Genomic DNA, 19,621 nt, shown 5'->3' with positions numbered 1-19,621 from the left:
TCTTTCGTGGCTCTTGCCACCCCCTGAAATTGCATGAGGTCCCCCTCATGAAGTGATTAGCGCGTAAGGACAGGATGTACGTATGTATCCCTTTCCCTAGGGCCCAGCAGAGTACCCAGCACCTATTACCGAGGTTCAACACATATTAGACTGAGCTCAAGAAATCTTTATCGGCTCAGGCTCAGTAAGTACTAGTTGAATGAATGAACATGGCCTTTCCGGGGCCACTCTGTAAGGTCCAAACAGTCCCCAAATCTTTGCAGCCTGGGACCTCTCAGCCAGCCAAGGACCCCACCCCCCGCTGACAAGCGGATCTGCGTCCTGCTCTTTGTAATAATGAAGCCACCAAGCTGTCAGCGGAGAAACGGACGCGTGGGCTCGGGGGTGGCGGGTGGGGAGAAGGGCGCGGAGGGCGCCTTTACGTTTGCCGGTGCCCAGCCCTCGGCTCCCGCCTTCGCGCCGCGGCCTCTTTAAGGGGCGGGCCCGGGCGGCGGCGCTCCCGGAAGCTGCGGGCCGCGCTCCCGTCGCCGGCGCCCCCTCGGCGGCCCCGGTGCCTCGGTCCTCGGCCCCTGCCGCTCGCCCCCAGTCCCCGGCGCTCCGCCCCCGGCTCCGGGCCCCCTCGGCGCCCCCCACGCCCTCGCGCCGGCCGGCCGGGCGCGGTGACCCTGCGTCCCGCCCCGGGCCGGCCTGCGTGCGTCCCGGCTGCCGAGGGGCGGGGTGTGCACAGGCCGGGCGGCCCTGCAGGGGCAGGACGCGGGGCTGCGCGAGGGGCAGGGCTGGGCTCGGACTGCAGGCGGGAGGCGGGGGCCGAGCGCCGCCGGGCCTCGCGGGGGACCGTCTCAGCCTGGCCGAAGCGTCGGCCCGGATGGGTGCCCCTTAAGCCGAGGCCGTGGGCCCCTGCGGAGGATGGTGACCCCCTGGCGCCTCTCTGCCAGGGTCTGCTTGTCGCACCTAAGGTGTCTGGAGCTCAGGAAGGAACTCGGCCTGCTAAGACCCTCCGGGTGCTCTCGCAATGCCAGGCTCTGTTGGCTTCTGCTCGGCACTTTGCCCAAACTCATCTCAGCCCATGAGGACATTGAGGAGGGGGCCCCTGACAGCTTGGGTCAGCGAAGGGCCCGCTGGAGTGACCTGGCCGAAAATGGGCAGGTGGAGAGAGTGTCCCAGGCAGGGCGGCCAGGCTGCGTCCTCCTGCTTCTCCGCACGTGGCTCCGGGCCGGCGCCCTCCTGGTGAAGTTCTTCCCCCTCCTTCTGCTCTACCCGCTCACCTACCTGGCGCCCAGCCTCTCCTGCCTTTGGCTCCACCTGCTTCTGAAAGCCACCGAGACCTCAGGCCCAACGTACATCAAACTGGGCCAGTGGGCCAGCACCCGGCGCGATCTCTTTTCCGAGGCTTTCTGTGCACAGTTCTCCAAGCTCCACGTCCAAGTGACCCCCCACCCGTGGACTCACACTGAGCACTTCCTCCGGCAGGCATTTGGGGAGGACTGGAGGAGCGTCCTCTTTTTTGAGGACCAGGAACCTGTGGGTTCAGGCTGCGTGGCCCAAGTGTACAAGGCATTCGCCAACGCTGCCCTCTTGGAGAACCACAGCATCCTGGGCCGCGGCCAGGCCTCCCGTCTGCAGCCTTCCTCAGAAGCTGGGGCAGTCGAGGGGCTGAGACAGCTCTTTGGCCACCTTGGGGATGGGAGGAAGCCCCCAGGAAACCTTGCTGACCAATCATTTCTAGAAAGGCTGCTCCTCCCCAAAGCTGACCTAGTTGGATCAAATGCGGGCACGTCTGCCCACCGCCCCCAGCCAGACCACCTCATTCCTGTGGCAGTGAAGGTAAGTGCTCTGTGGTCCTCAGCCCCTCAGCCAGCTCACATCTCACCTACCCATTGAGCTTTGTCAGGCCAGAACCCTCCCTCCCCCATACATATCACCCCCTCATCGCCATCCACTCATTTCTATTTGCTCGACCAGTATCTGAGTAATGTATCAGCTGCAGCACACACATATCTTATTTCTTGGCTTGAGGGAGGGGTGGTGCGAATGGTCTGATAGAGGAAACTGAGGGGATTTGGAGTTTGCTGCTCTGGGGGGGGAGGAACGGCGGTGCAGAGGCATCCTGGGTGTTGGGACTGCTTCTCTTGCTCTGAGGAGAAGTCACCTGGCTTCGTCTTTGATGGTGGACCCAGCCCTAGCTGGGTTATATGTGTTCTCCTGATCCCTCCTCCCGTCTCACTGTTCCTCTGTCTGGCAGGTGTTGCACCCCGGCCTGCTCTCCCAGGTGCATATGGACCTACTGCTGATGAAGATTGGCAGCCAAGTGCTTGAACTTTTGCCAGGAATCAAGTGGCTTAGCTTGCATGAGATCGTGGAGGAATTTGAGAAGCTCATGGTCCAACAGGTGAATCCTCCTCCCCCCCAGCTGTAAATAGCACCTAACATAGTTCTTGCCATTAGCAGCTGCTTTGTAAATGCTGAATGAGTAATTTCGCAGTATGATGTGGCTAGGATGGTATATTAGTCAAGGTAGGTAACGCCAGCTGATGAAACAGAACACCCAGATCTCAGCGGCTTAACGCAACAAGGTTATTTCTTGCTTATGTCAATGTTCTGTGCAGGTGAACTGAGGGAGGGAGAGGGAGCTGATTTCCTCCCCAGTTTCGTTTTGCCGTCTTCAACATGTGTCATGTAGGGTCAGTGTGGAATGGAGAGAGAAGCCACAGAAGATCATGTGAGGTTTGGGGGCCAGGTCTGGAAGTGGTGAACATCACTTCTTCCCAGTCTACTGATCAGAGCTTTAATCACATGGGCCCAGTGTAGCTGGGAGGGAACTTGGGAAACAGTCTTTGCGCCTGGGAGGAGAATGAAATGATTCTGATGGAAGACACAGCATTAGCTCAGCCACAATTAATGATGAACTCCAGGGTGAGAAGAATAATCAGCAAAGTCGCAAACTGTGCCTTTGTTTTGCTTTGTTTCCAGGGCTGATTGAGTAGACAAAGACCTCCTACCTTGGGACATTTGCATAAGTAGTCAGACTTGGTAAACGCTCTTGGGGATAGTCAGGGCTCCAGATAGGCATCTGCACTGGCTCTCTATTGGGTGGTGAAGGAATTGGCTAAGTTTTCGGAAGCAGTGTGCCAAATCTTCATTTATATCCTCTGATTTAAGGTTTTAAGTCCCAGGCATTCATGTTAATGTTTAGAAAGTCTTTTAGTCCATTTGGGCTGCTATAACAAAATACCATAAACTGGGCAGCTTATAAACAACAGAAATTTCTCACCATTCTGGAGGCTAATTCCAAGATCAAGGTACTGGCAGATTCAGTGTCTGGTGTGGGCCCACTTTCTGATTCATAGACACTGTGTGTTCTCACATAATGGAAGAGGCGAGGGGCCTAAGGCCTCTCTTATAAGAGTGCTAACCCATTATGAAGGCTCCACCCTCATGACCTAATAACCTCCTAAAGGCCCCACCTCCTTATGTCCACTGTAGGGGTTAACATTTCAACACATGCATTTGCTGGGGACACAAACTTTCAGACCATAGCAGAAGCTTTCTGCCATGGAGTAGTGTAGTTTTTTTTTTTTTTAAAAGATGACCGGTAAGGGGATCGTAACCCTTGCTTGGCTTGGTGTTGTCAGCACCATGCTCAGCCAGTGAACCAACTGGCCATCCCCATATAGGATCTGAACCCATGGCCTTGGTATTATCAGCACCGCACTCTCCTGAGTGAGCCATGGGCTGGCCCTGGAGTAGTGTAGTTTTGATAATAAAAGAAAATTAAAACAGAGAAAATTGTTTCTATTCTGACAACCACCTCTGCATTAATTACTCTTGGTCCTACCACCCACCTGAGCTTCAGTTCCCTTGTAGTTGTGTGACCGACATCGTGGGGTTTCACCACTTCAAACTCAGATCTCTACATCTTACCCCAATTGTTTTAAAAATCACCTCTTCCTACTAAGCCTGTGTCCATCTCTCAGCAGTCTCATCCCCTCCCCAAGCTGGAAACCTTAGAGTTGTGGGTGTGGTATATGTGTGTGTCTCTTCTCTGTTCATTTATAAATTCATGTAACAGTTATTAAACACCGTGTTGGAAGCTGGTGAACTAAGAAAACAAGTGGTTTTTTCCTATCCTTAATATATAGTAGGCAGAGGGGGATGATAATACTTGCAAATAAAGCATAATCAGCGTTTCCTAGGAGTCTACAGGGTCAGGTGTGTTCCACTGGGGCTCAGGAAAAGATGTGGTCATTCCTTGGCTAGAACTGAATATTGGAAGGTGACTGGTGTTTGCAGTTGAACCAGATGAGGAAAAGCATTCCCCTCAGAGGCAGTAAAGAAGGCGAAGGGGAGGGGGTGAGACAGTCTGGGATGTTGAGTGCTGTCTAGAGTAACCTGAGGCTGGAGTTCTGGGTGGTAGAGGAAGAGGGAGGAGCCACAGAGATGGAGCTGAGGAGAGAAGCAGGGGCCAAATCATGACTGACCTGCATGTCTTTCTAAAGAACGTAGACTTCACTGTGCAGGTTGGAGAGGAAAGTCAGGGCAGGGAGCCCATCGAGGGTGCCTCCGTTGGGATTTGTGAGGGCATGAACCTTGGAGTAGCGGGGGCGAGGGAGGGACAGGTCTGAGAGTGGCTAGGGCTGTAGACTTGATGGCGCTGAGTGTGATCTGGTGACTGGCAGGTAACTGAATACCTGGGGAGTGGGGGAAAGTAAATTCAGTTTAGACCTAGTATTTTAGGGTCCCTGAGCTTCCATAGGGTGATGTCCTGATGCAGGGGAATTTGTCAGTGTGGAGCCTGGTATGGAGGTCTGGCCAGGAGATCGAGGTGCTGAATCAGGAGGTGTGAGCTGAGGGCATGGGGGGTGTCGAGAGCCGAGCAAGCTGGCAGAGAGCAGGAGCAAAGAGGGCATCGGCCTCTGGGGGGCCAGGGTACCAGGCCAAGATGGGACAGTTAGGCAGGAGGGGGACCTGGGCTGAAGAGGGTGAGGACAGGAGCCAGGAGAAGAGCGGTTTGTGAAGGACGGGGTCAGCAGCGGTACTGGCAGCAGCTGCCCAGAGGGGTTCACTAAGACAAAAGTGGACTGTCCTTTGAATCTGGCAAGTGGAGGGCCATTGGCGAGTTTAGTGGTGGCAGAGTCAGTGCAGTGGGGTGGAGAACGGGTTGGAGGCCGGGCCCAGCCATGTGTGGAAGAGGCCACAGCACGTTGACCTTGATGGAAGGAGAGGGCCAGGCCAGGGCAGAGTGGGGGACCCCGGGACCCCCAGAAGGCAGTGAAGCCAGACCCCTGGGAGATGGAGCGGGGGGGTGGTGGGCAGGGAAGGAATAGTGGAGAAGCAACGCAAGAGAGATGCTACCAGGGCCTCTGCTGTCTGTGGCTTAGAGGAGTTCATGTGGAGAGTCCGCCTTCTGGGGCTGACCCTAGCCACGGATGCCTTCTCCCTAGTCTATTGGGGAGTTGGGGGAAAGTTGGAAGGGTTGGAGAGGAAGGCCGGTGAATCTTGTGACTCACTAGCTCTTCAGATGTAGCTGTCCCTGTGCCTAGGCCAGCCCTCGTCTTTTCTCTGTTTCCCTGTAGATCGACCTACGTTATGAAGCTCAGAATCTGGAACACTTCCAGCACAACTTCCAGAACGTGAAATCTGTCAAATTCCCCACCCCTCTGCACCCCTTTGTCACCAGGGATGTTTTGGTGGAAACATATGAAGTAAGAGTCTGGCAGCCTCTCCTGGCTGTGCCTTTCACTCACAGCCGAGTCATCTCCACCCCACAGCAAGGCTGGAGAGGGGATGTCATTCCTGTCTGCAAAACCCTGAGGCTTTGGTAGGAGATGGGGAGGTGTGATGGGGTGGGTGAGAGGCCTGGACATAGCCTCAGACTTCCTAGATTTGAAAACCCGCTCAGTGGTTTTATTAGCTGGCGACCTAGAAAACTGGGGCCACTTCTGAGGCAGAAACTTCTGCCTCACGGGGTTGTCCCAGTAGTAAATGACACGTTGAGAGGGAAAAAACGCACTCAACATAGTTTGGCACAGGGAAAATGCTCAAAAAGCATTTGTGTCATTGTCATCTGCTTTAGCTGTCTCCTGGTCCTGCCTCCTCTTTAGAGATGGTAATATGAGGTCCACGGAAGTGACAGGATCTCCCCATTGCTCCTAACTGTGTGACCTTGAGCCAGTTACTAGAACTCTCTGGGCTCTAGTTCTTTTATTTGTTAATTAGGGATAATGATCTCTCTCAATGTGTTGCTTTGACCACTAAATAAACTAAGCCATATAAAATGCTTATTTTCTAGCTCCTCTTTCTCCTCTCTTCTCTTTCCTTTCCTTTCCATTTTTCTGCTCAAGGTCACAGGGCTCATTCACGTCCCTGTTGGCTGATCCTTGACCAGAAACTAGCTCCATTGGTGCCTGCTCCTGTCTTTCCATGAAATCACATCTTTTACCATCAGTAGCAGAGGCGATGGGTTTCCTTTCTAACAAACCTATGGGACTCGTGGTCTGTTACACAAGAGAAATGCGAATAGGGTAAAATCAACTTGTGGATGACAGATCCATGAGGGTTTCTCAGAAAGGTCAAACTCTTTGGGTCATTTCCCAATCACTGGGACATGTCACGTGGGAAGAAGCATAGCATTGGGCAGGCTGGCCAGGGTAATGCTGGTTTTTCTTACAGGAGAGTGTTCCTGTGTCCAGCTACCAGCAGGCAGGAATTCCCATTGACTTGAAGAGGAAGATAGCGCGGCTGGGAATCAATATGCTTCTGAAGATGGTGAGCTCATGCACTGGAATGGGTGCTCAGGCCAGCACGTGGTCAGTTTGCATGTAGGGGGATGGCAGGAGGGCCAGCCTCGCAGCAAGTCTGCTCTAGGATAGCTGAGCCCACCAGCAGTTCTCAGATGTCTCACAGCATCTGTCAAGCCCTTTCTCAGTGGCATGTGCAGTTGGTCACTGTGCCAGGTTCTGTGGGTACAAGACCTAGTCCCTGCCCGAGTTGCCTGCAGGTTAGACAAGAAGCCAAGACAGCACCATATGTCAAATGCTGCTTTATTCATTCGTTCAGCAAGTATTTATTGAGCACCTGCTATGTGCCAGGCACTGAATTAAGTGCTCGATTTATAGCAGTGAGCAAAACAGACGTGATTACAATGTTCGTGGAACTGCTGTTCAGTGGGAAAACAAGCAGTGAATAAGTAAATGATATATAGGGGTAAGAACCGGTTACAAAGGATCATTTAGGAGGGGCTTGTTCTAACCCAGGGATTCCTTCTGCAAATGGCTCATCTCAGCTGGGGGTGTCACCTACGTGAGGACAGGTGGAAAGAAGTTATCCAGAGAGAACAGTCTGTGCCAAGGCTGGGGGTGAGCTGTAGGGTGAAAAATTTTGAGAAATGAACGCATTTAGTACAGCTCAGAAGAGAGTTTAAAGGGGTAGAGGTTCTTGCTGAGGCTGAGGAGATGAGAGGGGCCAGATCAAAAAGTATCTAGTCAACCTCTGAAAGAGTTGGTTGAGACTTTAATCCAAGGGCAAGTGAGCTCATTTCGAGGTTTTTTTTTTTCCCCTTAATTAAAAAAATTTGAATTATAACAATAAATATTCAGTAAAGTGCATGGATCTTAAAATTACGGCTCAATGAATTTTTAAAAAGCATATCACTGCCCAGATTGAGGTGTTAGAAGAGTTTTAAGCAGAGAAATGACCTAATGGAGGGGGATTATCGTGACTGCTGTGTGGGGTGGAGGGTAACACAGGAGGTAAAGAGGTGGGCTGGGGGACTGTCGCCGGGGAGCCAGAAGGTAGATTTAGATTCTTGGACATTGGAACACATTCAAGATTCCCCATCTCTTAAAAATCCTTGCTAGGTTCTGTCTGTCCTGTATCTGCAAGCAAGGACCCTTGAGGGGGACCTGAGCAAAGGAGAGGCCTAGCCTTCGTTGTGGGGGATTGATTCTGTCTTCCATGAAGTTTGGAGCAGTGCTTCTCAACAGGGTGGTTTTGTCCACCAGGGGACATCTGGCAGTGTCTGGAGACATTCTTAGTCGGTACAGCTGCTGGTTGGAGAGTGAGGGTTGCTACTGGCACCTGGTGGGCAGAGGTCAGTGATGCTGCTAAACATCCCAGAGTGCACAGGACAGCCTGCCTCTCCCGACAATGAGTCGAGAAGCCCTGGGCTAGAGGGACGGAGAAACTTGCAGGTTTAGGGATGGAATTTGAAGGTACTCCCATGGGAAGGCTTCTATTTCCTTGTGGAACAAGAGGTGAGGTTGTTCATGGATGAGGGTGGGATGCTGAGGGTGGTAGGAGAGGAGATTGGAAGTGGACAGGAAGATTTGAAATTGTTGCCCTGGGACTGAGAAAGAGCAACTCAGTAAATGTGGATGGGTTGCCAGGCAGTGTCCGAGCCACGTTGGGGCTGGAGGCAGTGGAGGGGCATTTTGCCAATCTGCTATATGGCCTGGTGGTTAGAAGCCTGGAGTGCATAGCTGGGCTTGTCTGGGTTCAAGTGTCACCTCTGCCACATACTAGCCAGGGGCAGGGAAGGGTGTCTGGGGCAAGTTACTTAATCTCTGTCCTTGGGCTTCTCTTTCAAAAGGGGATTTGAAGTGCCTTTGTCATAAGGTTCCACAAGGGTTAAATGAGTTGGTATTTGTAAAAGGATGTAGTGAGCCGTGAGTTGTGTTAGTTACGGCCATCATCATTAGTAGTAATAGTAGTCACCTGGCCTCATTAGCCGCTCACATGTAGGCATGAAGAAAGAAGATATTAGGCTGTCTGTGATCTGGTCTTCCTGGTGGTTGGGACGGAAGACAGTGGTGAAGGGATGGACAACCGGGTCTAGGCTGGATAGGGAGGAAGAGTACCCAGGTCTTCAGGGCAGAGAATCTGGGTAGAGAGGACCCAGGTGTGTGGTCAGAGAGCGGGAGAATGAACAGATGAGTCAGAGGTGAGGTCGTGGGGTGGTCTGGAGGGGCTGTGACAGCAGGTGGTGAAGGTGGGGCAGAGGTGAGGACCAGGTGCTCAGAGCATGATGGTGGAGTGGTACAAACTGACAGCGTGCACAGGGAGGGCTGTGGGCCTGATGCTCATGGAGAGTGGGCTTGGGGCAGCTCCATCTGCAACCCCAGGGCATGTGGGGGTGGAGAGTCAGCAGTCCCCACCCCGGCAGTTCCTGGAGTGAGGTTGTCGGGGCACAGCCGGTTTCAATTAAGTCAGTGCAGGGAGAGATCAGTGCGGAGAGGACTTTGTCCCCAGTAATAGAGCTCCCAGGGGCTCCGTGGCCCAGTGGGGAGGTCATGGGGGGAGGTAGACAAGGGAGAAGCAGCTCCAAGCAGCTCCAAGAATAGAGAGGTCATGAGAGGATTCAAGCTCTGGGATCAGGATGGGGGTGTGAGGCCAGCGCTGAGCAACAGCAAGGTTGCAGGAGGTTCAGTTCCAGAGTGGGGGAGGCTCCAGCTTCCCTGGGGGGTCAGCCCAGGCTTTGATGACCATGTCCTGCATGTGTGTAGACCCCAGGATTTTCACCCAGGTAGCATCCTCCCTTAACCTCCATCAAAGCTGCGATCTGAATTAGTGGAGTTTCTCTGTGGCCTGTGGCCATGATCGCTACAAGGGACAGGGTCTGTGGCCTGGATCCAGAGGGAGGAGGGGACCAGTGCTCAGGATTCTGTCGGCCAGAGGAGTCCCTGAGAGCCAGTCCACCAGGAGCTGCTATGCATCTGCTTTGGTCTCTCCTCCCATCCCTGTGAGAGGATTGCTGGAGGCTTCTCTGGCCACTGAGGTGACCTTCCATAGGAGATGATTCCTGTTCCACAAGCCACGCCGGACTTCCTGGTCCAGCAGTCTCTGGGGCTTAAGTTCAGCTCAGTGTGTTCAAAGCCATTTCCTCCGTGTCCACCCATTTCTGCATGCCAGTGTGTCCTCAGAACTGGGCCCCTCTTCTTAGAGGAAGGGCGGCTGTGTGCATGTGTCTGTTAGTGTCACTCAGTGCCAGACTTCACCAAGGTGGACAATGGGAGGTAATGGAGGGAAAGTTGGATTTATGAACCATTTTTAAAGAAATGCAGTTCCATGAATTATAAGAGCATGGAGGTTTGGAGGAAATCTTTAAACAATGCATATTATATTATTTTTAATTAGAATCTTACTGACTCAAATCATAACGTAAACATAGGTCTTCGGAAATACAGTTTAGTTTTAGACTTTTTATGTTCTCTTACCGTCTTTTTTATTAAATTTAATTTTTCTTAACACTGGCCAGTCAGCTTAGTGGGTTAGAGTGTGGTGCTGATAACACCAAGGTCCAGGGTTCGATCCCTGTACCAGCCAGCCAAAAAGTAATTTTTTCTTAATTGACACATAATAATTATATATATTTTTGGGGTACAATGTGATATTTGAGTACATATATGCAATGGGCAATGATCAAATCAGGGTAGTTCCTTATAGTCTTTTTTAATGCTCTTTACTTCTAATATAGTTTTTCTCTTGAAAACTTTGACTTAGCTTGTTCCTGTACAAATTCTGAATTGCTGGCATCCAAACAATGAGGCTTTGTAAAACATACACTTCCTTACCATTGTAATAGGTCATGGGGAGCATATTGTCACCTGGCAGCTTTTTCTGTGTGTGGCTTGCTGGTGCTGGGGTGGGGAGGGTTGATTCTATCAGGAACAGCATGGATCTCTTTGCAGATATTTGTGGATAACTTTGTGCATGCGGATCTCCACCCTGGGAACATCCTGGTCCAGGGTGCTGACGGGCTTTCCGTGAGCCGGGGGGCACAGCTGCAGCAGGTGGATGTCTGTGACACGCTGGTGGCAACTACCCCACGCCCACTGCGCCTGGTGCTGCTGGATGCTGGCATTGTGGCCAAGCTGCAGGCCGCTGACCTGTGCAATTTCCGGGCGGTTTTCCTGGCCGTGGTGATGGGGCAGGTGAGAGCTGCTGGGACCACGGGAGTCGGGCCAGTTCTTTTGGGCTCTCGGGAACTGTCTGTGTCTGGACATCACTCTTGCAGATGCCCGCCTGCCGGGAGTGGGCGGGGTAGGGAGAAGGAGGGGCCTGGGCTTAGCCAGCTCTGAGCAGCCAATGGCTTGCCACCTCGGGAAGAAGTGCCCCCTTTCCAGTGCCGTCACGTGGTCCTTTCCCTGCCTGCTCAGCAGATGTCTAGGTGGGCGCCAGGAGCGCCAACTTCCTGACCCCTGTCTGTGCCATTTTCTCCGAGATGGTGGCTGGTGAGAAGCAGCTGGGAAGAGAACTGATTCTCCTGGTGGTGTGGGGGACATGAGTAGTTTTTCTCACCTCCCCTGGGGTTCTGAGGGGCTCCAGTGGTTGTGGATTAGGATTTAGGAAAAGGGGTTCGTCGAAGCCTGTTGGGTCAAGTGCAAGTGCCACAGCAGGGGTGGCCATGAAGGAACCCTTGGCCAGCTGGTGGAGAGTTCTCCAGCCAGAAAGACCCTGGGAAAAAGAGCTGGGATAAAAAACAAAAGAGGGTAAAACTCAGGGGAGCTCCTGCTTAGGAGGCCTCCAAGGCGGAAAACCAAAAGCTGGAGCCTAAGGCCAGTTTGAAAGTGTTGAGGGGACCAAGGTCAGACACCCCCACTGAGGAGCAGTGGGGGTGGGCAGGGCATCCTCTGAGCAGGTTCCAGTGGAGGACGAAGGTCACAGCCAAGGAGGAAGAGCTTGGTTCCTGGGGTGGTCCTGCCAGGGGGTGAAGGGCATGAGCATTGACCCCCAGGGACAGGCTGACAGTTCCAGGAGACCGTGGAGGCGGGAGTCCTTAGCGGGGAGTATAGAGGAGGCAGGATGGGCACCGAGGTGGGTCAGCTGGGAGGCGGCCATGATAATCACGGCAGGCGGAGAGCCCCAAGGAGACCGTGTAGGTCCTTGCGAGGACGTGCTGAGCACAGGTAGGGCCCACTGACCACAGACGCTTTGAAGGACATTGGCTGGTTACTTGCTATCATGAAGGCTAGAATTTAAGAAGGACGGGTGGTCAGAAGCAGGGCGGTAGAAAACTGAGGTGGGCAGCCACTGAGAAGTGACAGAAGTTTGGGAAGAGTGTCTAGCTTCACCCTTGCTCGGGTCTGCCAAGCTGCTTTTCCTTTGCGTCTTCCAGGGCCAGAGAGTGGCTGAGCTCATCCTGCGTCATGCCCGGGCCAGCGAGTGCAGGGATGTTGAGGGGTTCAAGGCCGAGATGGCAACACTGGTGGCTCAGGCCAGGAAGAACACCATCACTCTGGAAAAGGTGGGCAGGTCACGTGAGGGGCGGGGGCCTTGAGGTGGTCACAGCAGATCCCAGGCCTGAGGCAGCCTCTGTATGGGCGAGGTCTCAAGGGTTGTGGGCTTTAAGGCAAATAACAAATAGTTTCCTCCCCCGACATCTTCCAGGCATGAGGAGGCCCATTGAAATCCCTGGCTCTCAAGAGTGGCTCCAGGGCCAGGTTTTCTAGGTGGCAGTGACAGTCACTGGGCCACGACCCCGCCCTACCCAGGTGGAGCTGTTCTGTGAAGACAGCCAAACGTGGAGGGAGGGAGGGACGGGAGGGATGACCGTGGTCTCCAAGCAGCCGAAGGACGTGCCCCATGCTCATGTCCCTTATTTAGACCTGACCCAGAGCCCACTTTGTGTTTTACACACAGTTCCAGCAGACTTGACTGTTTTCTCCCCAAGTTCATGGTCTGCATTAGCAGGAGCAGGTCAGAACAAGGAGTGGCCACCAGCACCTGGCATGGCTCATCTTGTCTATTCAGATGTGATGTGTGTGCGCTCAAGGGATGGGGTGGACGGCTGCAGGGGCTTGTCCTGGAGGTGTCTGGGAACCGAGTCTCCAGGTGGGAGTGGGGCCTGTGTGGTGTCCTCTGTTCTGGAGTTTATCAGAGCATCCCGTTCCTGCTGTCTGGTGTGTGTGGGGAGCGGGGGGTATGTGAGTGGGGTGGGTGCTGGGAAAGGGGGCGGGACTGGGTCCTGGAAGGGAGGAAGCGGTCCTGGTGGCCCTGGTGATCTGCATGTGGCACTCTTGTGTTTTCCAGCTTCACGTCTCCAGCCTTCTCTCCAGTGTCTTCAAGTTACTGATGACTCACAAGGTGAGGTCCCAGTCAGAGGGGAGTGTCTGGGGAGGTGGGGCAGGGGCCTGGGGTGGTGGAGGTACGCCTGATATGTTATGGAAGCATTTTTGTAACAAGCTGTTTGCCTGAAGAGTGCAGGTGTTGCCTCCTGACGTTGGCCTGGCAGGGCCCTGCCTTCCTAACACAGTCCCTCCGGGTCTGTCATGTCCACGCAGTCTGAGCAGAAATGTGAAAGTGCTCTGACCTGGCTTTTCTAGCCCTTCACCCTTGACTCCCTGGCTCCTGTTACTGGTGCTCGGTGTGGGTGCTTGGTGTTGACACACGGCATCCTTAGCCCTTTCGTGAGCAGGGTGCAGTCCTGGGGCTGGGACTGCGGGGGGGTCGCTGCCTCTTTCCTGCTCCTTCAGAGGCCCTGGCAGACTGTCCTGGCTACTCCAGTCACTGAAGCCCATGCCCCGCATGTGTCCTTGTGCTGGAGTGTGGCCTCGGGGCGCTCCTCAAGCTAAAGCTGCCAGCTGCAGGGAAGGCATGGAGGGCGGAGGAGGGAAGAGCCTGTTTGAGGATGGCCTTTCCCATGTGTTTTAGTCCGTTTTGTGTTGCTCTAACAGAAATAACTGAGACTGGGTAATTTATAAAGAACAGAGGTGTATTTGGCTCACAATTCTGGGACAGCTGCATCTGGCACTGTCCTCAAGCTGCTTCTAGTCATGGCAGAAAGTGTCAAGCAGCCGGCGGGTACAAGCAGATCACATGGTGACAGGAAGCAAGAGAGAGAAAGATGGGAGGGTGCCAGGGCCCTTTAAACAACAAGCTCTTGCAGGAATTAATAGAGCGAGAACTCACTTATTAATGCCCCCTCCCCCATGGAGAGCATTAAACCATTCATGAGGGATCCGCCCCCATGACTCAATCACTTTCCAACACTGCCACATTGGGGATCAAATTTCCGTGAGTTTTGGAGGGGACAACACATCCAAACTCCATCACCACATTTCTCTTGGGGCTCTGCAGTCTGATAGCAGAACACTACATGGAAAAGGCCCCATTTGGCAAGGCTCATGAGACAGAATTAAGAGCCAGAAAGGGGCCTGTGGCCTGCTCTGGCACCCTTGTCCTACAGAAGGTACGAGGGAAGTGGGGCCGTCGGCCGTCGGGAGGGGCTGCAGAGGCAGAGCCAGGACTTGCCCTGTATCCAGATCTCACAGGCCCGTGCTCTGTCCACTGCTCCCACACTATGCCACAGCCCTGTGCTTGGGACTGAGCTGAGTATACAGACTCAGGGATCCCCTAAGCACGGGTCAGACGAGTGACGAGGACTGTTGAGGATGCAGCTGGTGTTGGCGGGATGCTTGCCATCTGGGAGATGCTGGGTGCTTTTCACGCAGTCTTTCATTTCAGCCTCAGGACAGTCCCCCTGTGGGTAGGATCCCTATTGCATTGTCCCCACCAGGAGCCTGGGGCACAAAGAGGTTAGGTAACTACCCGAGCCCTTCCAGCAGTGCCCGGCAGAGCCAAAGTCTGGAGCCCTGTCTCTCAAGCTGGGTTGGCTTTGTTGGTGGAATTTTTTGTTTTTGGTAAAACTTTTTGTGATTTCTGAAACTTTTGGCAAAGTTCCGTTATAAAAAATGGCTTAAATATTGCTTTAGGATTAGGGGAAAGGTTCCGTCATTGCATGAAGTCCCTTTCTCTCCCCTTGGGAGCTAGGAGCGCAGGATGCAGGGCAGGTGGACGGGGCCACCAGCTGTGACCTGCGCGTGCCTCTCCAAGCCCACAGGGCCCCAGAAGGCCGGATGAGGCTTGACCATAGTCATCAGAGCATTATGCGGTGAGCACCCTCTGTGCACCCTGTGGTACCTAATTCAGCTACGTAACACCAACTGGTCTCCAACTTAATCCCCTCAACATTCCAAAAGGCCAAGCACCTTGCCTGTGGCCGCCTGCTTGGCCGCGGCAGTGGTGCTGCATCCTCCCAGCTGCTTTGTCCCCCGCCTCTGTCCCTCACTCTGCACATAGGTGCCTCACACACAGTGCGGACTCGCCTGTCACCTGCTGCTGCTGTTATTCCCAGGATGGAAGAGCAGAGAGAAAGCCCAGTGCAGCTGTTGTATCCTAAGCACTTCCCTGGGCACTTAATTTAAAAACACCACCAAGGTCAAGGATTCAGACCCCACTACTGGCCAATCACCCCCAAAGGAAACATAAAAAAGTTATTTATTTATTTATTTATTTATGGGTGGCTGGCTGGTGCAGGGACCCAAACCCTTGACCTTGGTGTTACAACACTGTGCTCTAACCAACTGTGCTAACCGGCAAGCCCAAAAGGTCTTAAAAATTTTTAGTTGTGGTAAAAAACACATCATAAGGTCCGGCCCTGTGGTGCACTCGGGAGAGTGCAGCGCTTGGGAGCACAGCAGCGCTCCCGCTGCGGGTTCGGATCCTATATAGGAATGGCTGGTGTGCTCACTGGCTGAGCGCGGTGCAGGCGACACCACACCAAGGGTTGCGATCCCCTTACCGGTCACAAAAAGACAAAAAAAAAAAAAAATAAAAACCACATCATAAGATTTACTCCCTTAATCATCTCCAAATGCACACAGTTCATCAGTGTCAATCATATTCCAAGTGGTGTGTCACAGATCTCTAGAACTTTCTCATCTTGCAAAACCGATGAGAAACTCTGTACCTACTGTACACCTAGTCTCATTTTCCTCTCTACCCAGCCCCTGGCAACCACCATTCTACTTTTCTGTTTTCATGATTTTGACTACTCTAGCTATCTCACACAGTGGAATTATATGCTTATATTGTACTTTTGTGACTGGCTTATTTTGCAACATAATGTTCTCAAGGTTCATCCATGTTGTAGCATGTGACAGGATTTCCTTCTTTTTTGAGACCGAATGATATTCCATTGTATGTATGTACCACATTTTATTTACTCATTACTCCATTGATGGACATTTGGGTTGCTTCTACCTCGTGGCTATTGTGAACTGTGCTGCAGTGAACATGGATGAGTATATAAATATCTCTTCAAGATTCTTTTACTTTTTTTGGATATATGCCTAGAAGTGGGATTGCTGGATCATGTGGTACCTTTTGAGGAACCTCCATACTGTTTTCCCTAGTGGCTGCACCATCTTATAACCCCCCATTGGTGCACAAGGGTTCCAGTGTCTTCAAATCCTCACCAGTGCTTGCTTTCTTTTCTTTTTTTCCTTTGGAGTGGCCATCCCAACAAGTGTGAGTTGAGACTTCCTGGTGGTTTTGATTGCATTTCTCTACTGATTCGTGATATTGAGCATCTTTTCATGTGCTTCTTGGCCATTTGTATATCTTCTTTGGAAAAATGTCTATTCAGGTGGCACTTAATTTTTTAATAAAGTATTTGACAATAACATAGAAGGAAAATAATACAGTACACACTGAAGAACTCACCACTCATTTAAGATTGAAAGTATTGCCAGTAGTGCTGAAGCCCCAGATCCCCACCCTGATCAGAGCCTGTGTGGCTAAGAGCCCTCTGCCCACTCTCTCATGTCCAGGCTGGCACTGCCCGAGCCACTAACAGGAGCATGCTGCTTTCTCCTGGATCAAGCCTTAACTGAGACAAATACTCTTTAATTTCTAGCAAAGATTATTTCCCTGTGAGTCAAGTCAACCTTCCATTGTCTGACCTTCAGTTCTTGAAAAAGATTCCTGTTGTAGGTTCACATCTTGGCTCTATTCTTCCTCACCCAGTGGCCTTGAGCAAGTCACTTACCCTCCCTGAGCCATAGCTTCCTTTGCTATAGAATGGGGATAATGAAAGTATTTTTGAAGATTAATTGAGTAATCCATGTACATTGCTCTTGCTATTAACCTGGCTCCAAAGGGGACGTTCTGCCCTGTTTGAGCAAAGCCAGTTGTGTGTGGTCCCTTACGACGGCTACTGTAGATTTTGAAGAATGAGCCTTATTTAGATTTATAGTTCTGCTGTGTCTGTGAAATATTCATTTGATTATTTTTAAGTCATTCATATACACCCACCCCTAGAAAAGCATGTATTGCATCCCCAGATTTTTCCCTAATATTTCTAGTAGATGGGCTGTTGGGTGGGGAGATGAGATGGGGGAAATGATGGGGTAGGGAAAAGCATATTGGGTAGATGGTAAAAACCACATGCACAGGTACAGAGAGGCCAGGCACGGACAGAACATGATTACCAGGATGTTTGTCTCTATGTCAACTGCTGTTTTTGTTTCAGGTGAAGCTCGAGAGCAACTTCGCCTCTATTGTGTTCGCCATCATGGTGTTAGAGGGGCTTGGCCGCTCATTGGACCCCAAACTGGACATCCTGGAGGCTGCAAGGCCTTTCCTTCTTAAAGGTCCAGTGTCCTCCCCCTGACGGTGGCAGTGGACATGTGGCGGACCTTCGTGGAAATGCTAAAGGCCACTCCCAAGAGTCTTTCCTATGGCAGCTGGAACATCTTAGAATTGGGATGTGTGGCAGGTACACCATTGCTTTCACTGTGATTTGGTTTCTGGGTCTGTTTGAAAAGCTTTGGGTTATTTGGGGAGTAAAGGGAGGGAAGAGTCCTGTCCGTTCAGTTGTGGAAGCTGGGCCTGGTACCAGGAATACTCTTATTTTAGGGAAAATGTTCTGCAGAGGAGGACAAATAAACTAAGTTATTTGTTTTCCTGTTTTTCTCTTTTCTTAACCTTGTACACTCCCTGGTCAGGTGGGTCCTGATAGTTCCCAGACTCTGTTATTTACATTAGAAAGTACCATAAAACTCTATAGACCCCTGGTTTCCGATTTTAAAAAATGATGTACCTTTATTCATAAAAAGTTGAAAATACACACGATTTATTTATAACTTTTATACAGGTGCTACCACTGTTAGCAAATCTCTCAAGCCACAATATACAGACACTTAGGGCAAATTTCACTGTACTTCCAATCATCTTAGGAATTTTTAATATTTTTTGCCAACTTCTTGCTAAATTTTACAAAACAAAGTAGTGATTAATGTGGCTGGCATAGAAGGGACAGGAGCAGAATGAGCTCTGCCATTTTCTTATGGTTCCCTTGCACTCGCACGTTAGTGGGCAGACTGCAGATTCTTTGCAGCCATGTTCAGCCCCTGTCCATTTGTGAGGGTTAGTTTTGGTTAATATATAGTTAATACCATCTGTACGAGCTCTTCACCAAGGGCTTGAACTCTGTGCAGCACACTGCGACATGCCACAGTGAACTAAGAGGCGGTGGCTGCTGCTGCCCCTCTGTGCTGGGCTCACTCACAGACTGTCCTCTCAGAGTTGACCTGACATGTGACCGGCCAACACAGACTACCGGCATCCTGGAGTCAGCCTGTAGAGTGGATATTAGTAAAGCTTACCTTATTTTTTTTAGGTAAAAACCACATTTTATCCCTCTACGCAGTGGATTGTCTTGCTCATTTTGGAGACCACTGCTGTAGACAGTGAGTACAAAGTCAAGCCCTTCTGTTCCCCAAAAATCCTACTGTGACCACAGCACTAGATTCTTCCATTCTTTCCTTCTCTAGGACAAAGTTCCTTATTTCTCTCTCTTAGGGAGCAAGTATGGTTTAGTTGGATAGATTCCTTTGGTGCAGTTTTTTCCAGAGGGGTGGTGATGTTATTTTTACTTCCTAAGTCTTGAGGGGTTGGGGAGGCTTCAGACAGCTGGGACGGGGCATGGCAGCCAAGCACACAGGTGCTTGTGCCAAGTGCACGTTCACTTACACCACAGGTTCAAGAGAGGGGCACAGACGCAGAGCAGGTGCCTTCCTGAGCCGGTGCCAGCACTGCTGGGCCTTTCCTTAAAGCCAGTGGAGCCAGTCATGCCATTTGTGGCACGTATTAGTTATCTATCACTGTGTACAAACCACCGCCTAAAACATTTATCATCTTGTAGTTTCTGCAGGTCAGAAATCTGGGTGTAGGGCTGGCAGGTTATCCCAGTTGGTTAGAACACAGCCTTATAATACTAAGATCATGAGTTTGGATCTCCATACTGGCCAGCCACCAAAAAAAAAAAAAAAAAAAAAAACCAACAAATCTAGGTGTGGCTTATGCTTAGCTGGGCACTCTGGCTCAGGGGCTCTCCCGAGGCTGCAGTATCTCCAGGTTCCACAGGGTGTGGGTCTGAGGCCAAGCTCTCTCTAGGGGTTGTTGGCACGATTCAGTTCCTTGTGGGCTCTTGGACCAAGGGCCTCAGTTCCTCAGGAGCTATTACAATAGCAATAGAAAAGTTAAAAAGGGTATATGAAGAGGAGAAAAATGGTAACAGATGTACTTCAATGTAGGTAATTTGCTCATCTCAAAAATAAGTATCTCAGACTTACAACATCTAAGATAGTTTTTTTTTCTTCTTTTCAAGACTCATAGGAAGAGGGAGATCAGGTGAGACTTTAAGAGAAGAGAATTAAATAAACATGAGGTTTTCTGAACAATTTTTTTCCCTCATCCCCTTGTTTTGTTTTCTATTTCCAGCCATGGAATAACTTCTTGATTCAGGGTTAGATGCTGTACGTTAGGTTACTTAGAGTCTGTC

The 19,621-nt window shown here is 51.4% G+C and overlaps 1 protein-coding gene across 6 annotated transcripts; it reads left to right on the top strand.

Moving 5' to 3' along the window:
• Window positions 1-535: 535 nt before the first annotated feature.
• ADCK2 (aarF domain containing kinase 2) lies at window positions 536-17,739 on the top strand. Of its 6 annotated transcripts, none has more exons than XM_063100034.1 (9): window positions 536-1,824; window positions 2,243-2,389; window positions 5,574-5,702; window positions 6,670-6,765; window positions 10,686-10,928; window positions 12,113-12,241; window positions 13,027-13,080; window positions 14,830-14,887; window positions 17,309-17,396. In XM_063100034.1, exons 1-8 carry the CDS (start codon window positions 907-909, stop codon window positions 14,854-14,856), a joined length of 1,743 nt encoding a protein of 580 aa, XP_062956104.1. In that variant the 5' UTR covers window positions 536-906; the 3' UTR covers window positions 14,857-14,887; window positions 17,309-17,396. The 6 variants fall into 6 exon arrangements, with proteins under 6 accessions (XP_062956104.1, XP_062956103.1, XP_062956102.1 ...); XM_063100033.1 differs by having other exon boundaries at window positions 14,767-14,887; XM_063100032.1 differs by having other exon boundaries at window positions 14,763-14,887.
• Window positions 17,740-19,621: the final 1,882 nt, after the last annotated feature.

The sequence above is a fragment of the Cynocephalus volans genome, chromosome 6, assembly GCF_027409185.1.
Source record: "Cynocephalus volans isolate mCynVol1 chromosome 6, mCynVol1.pri, whole genome shotgun sequence".
NCBI classification, from domain to species: Eukaryota; Metazoa; Chordata; class Mammalia; order Dermoptera; family Cynocephalidae; genus Cynocephalus; species Cynocephalus volans.
The sequence above is the reverse complement of the archived record's forward strand: the minus strand, read 5'-3'. Positions and strand labels throughout refer to the sequence as shown.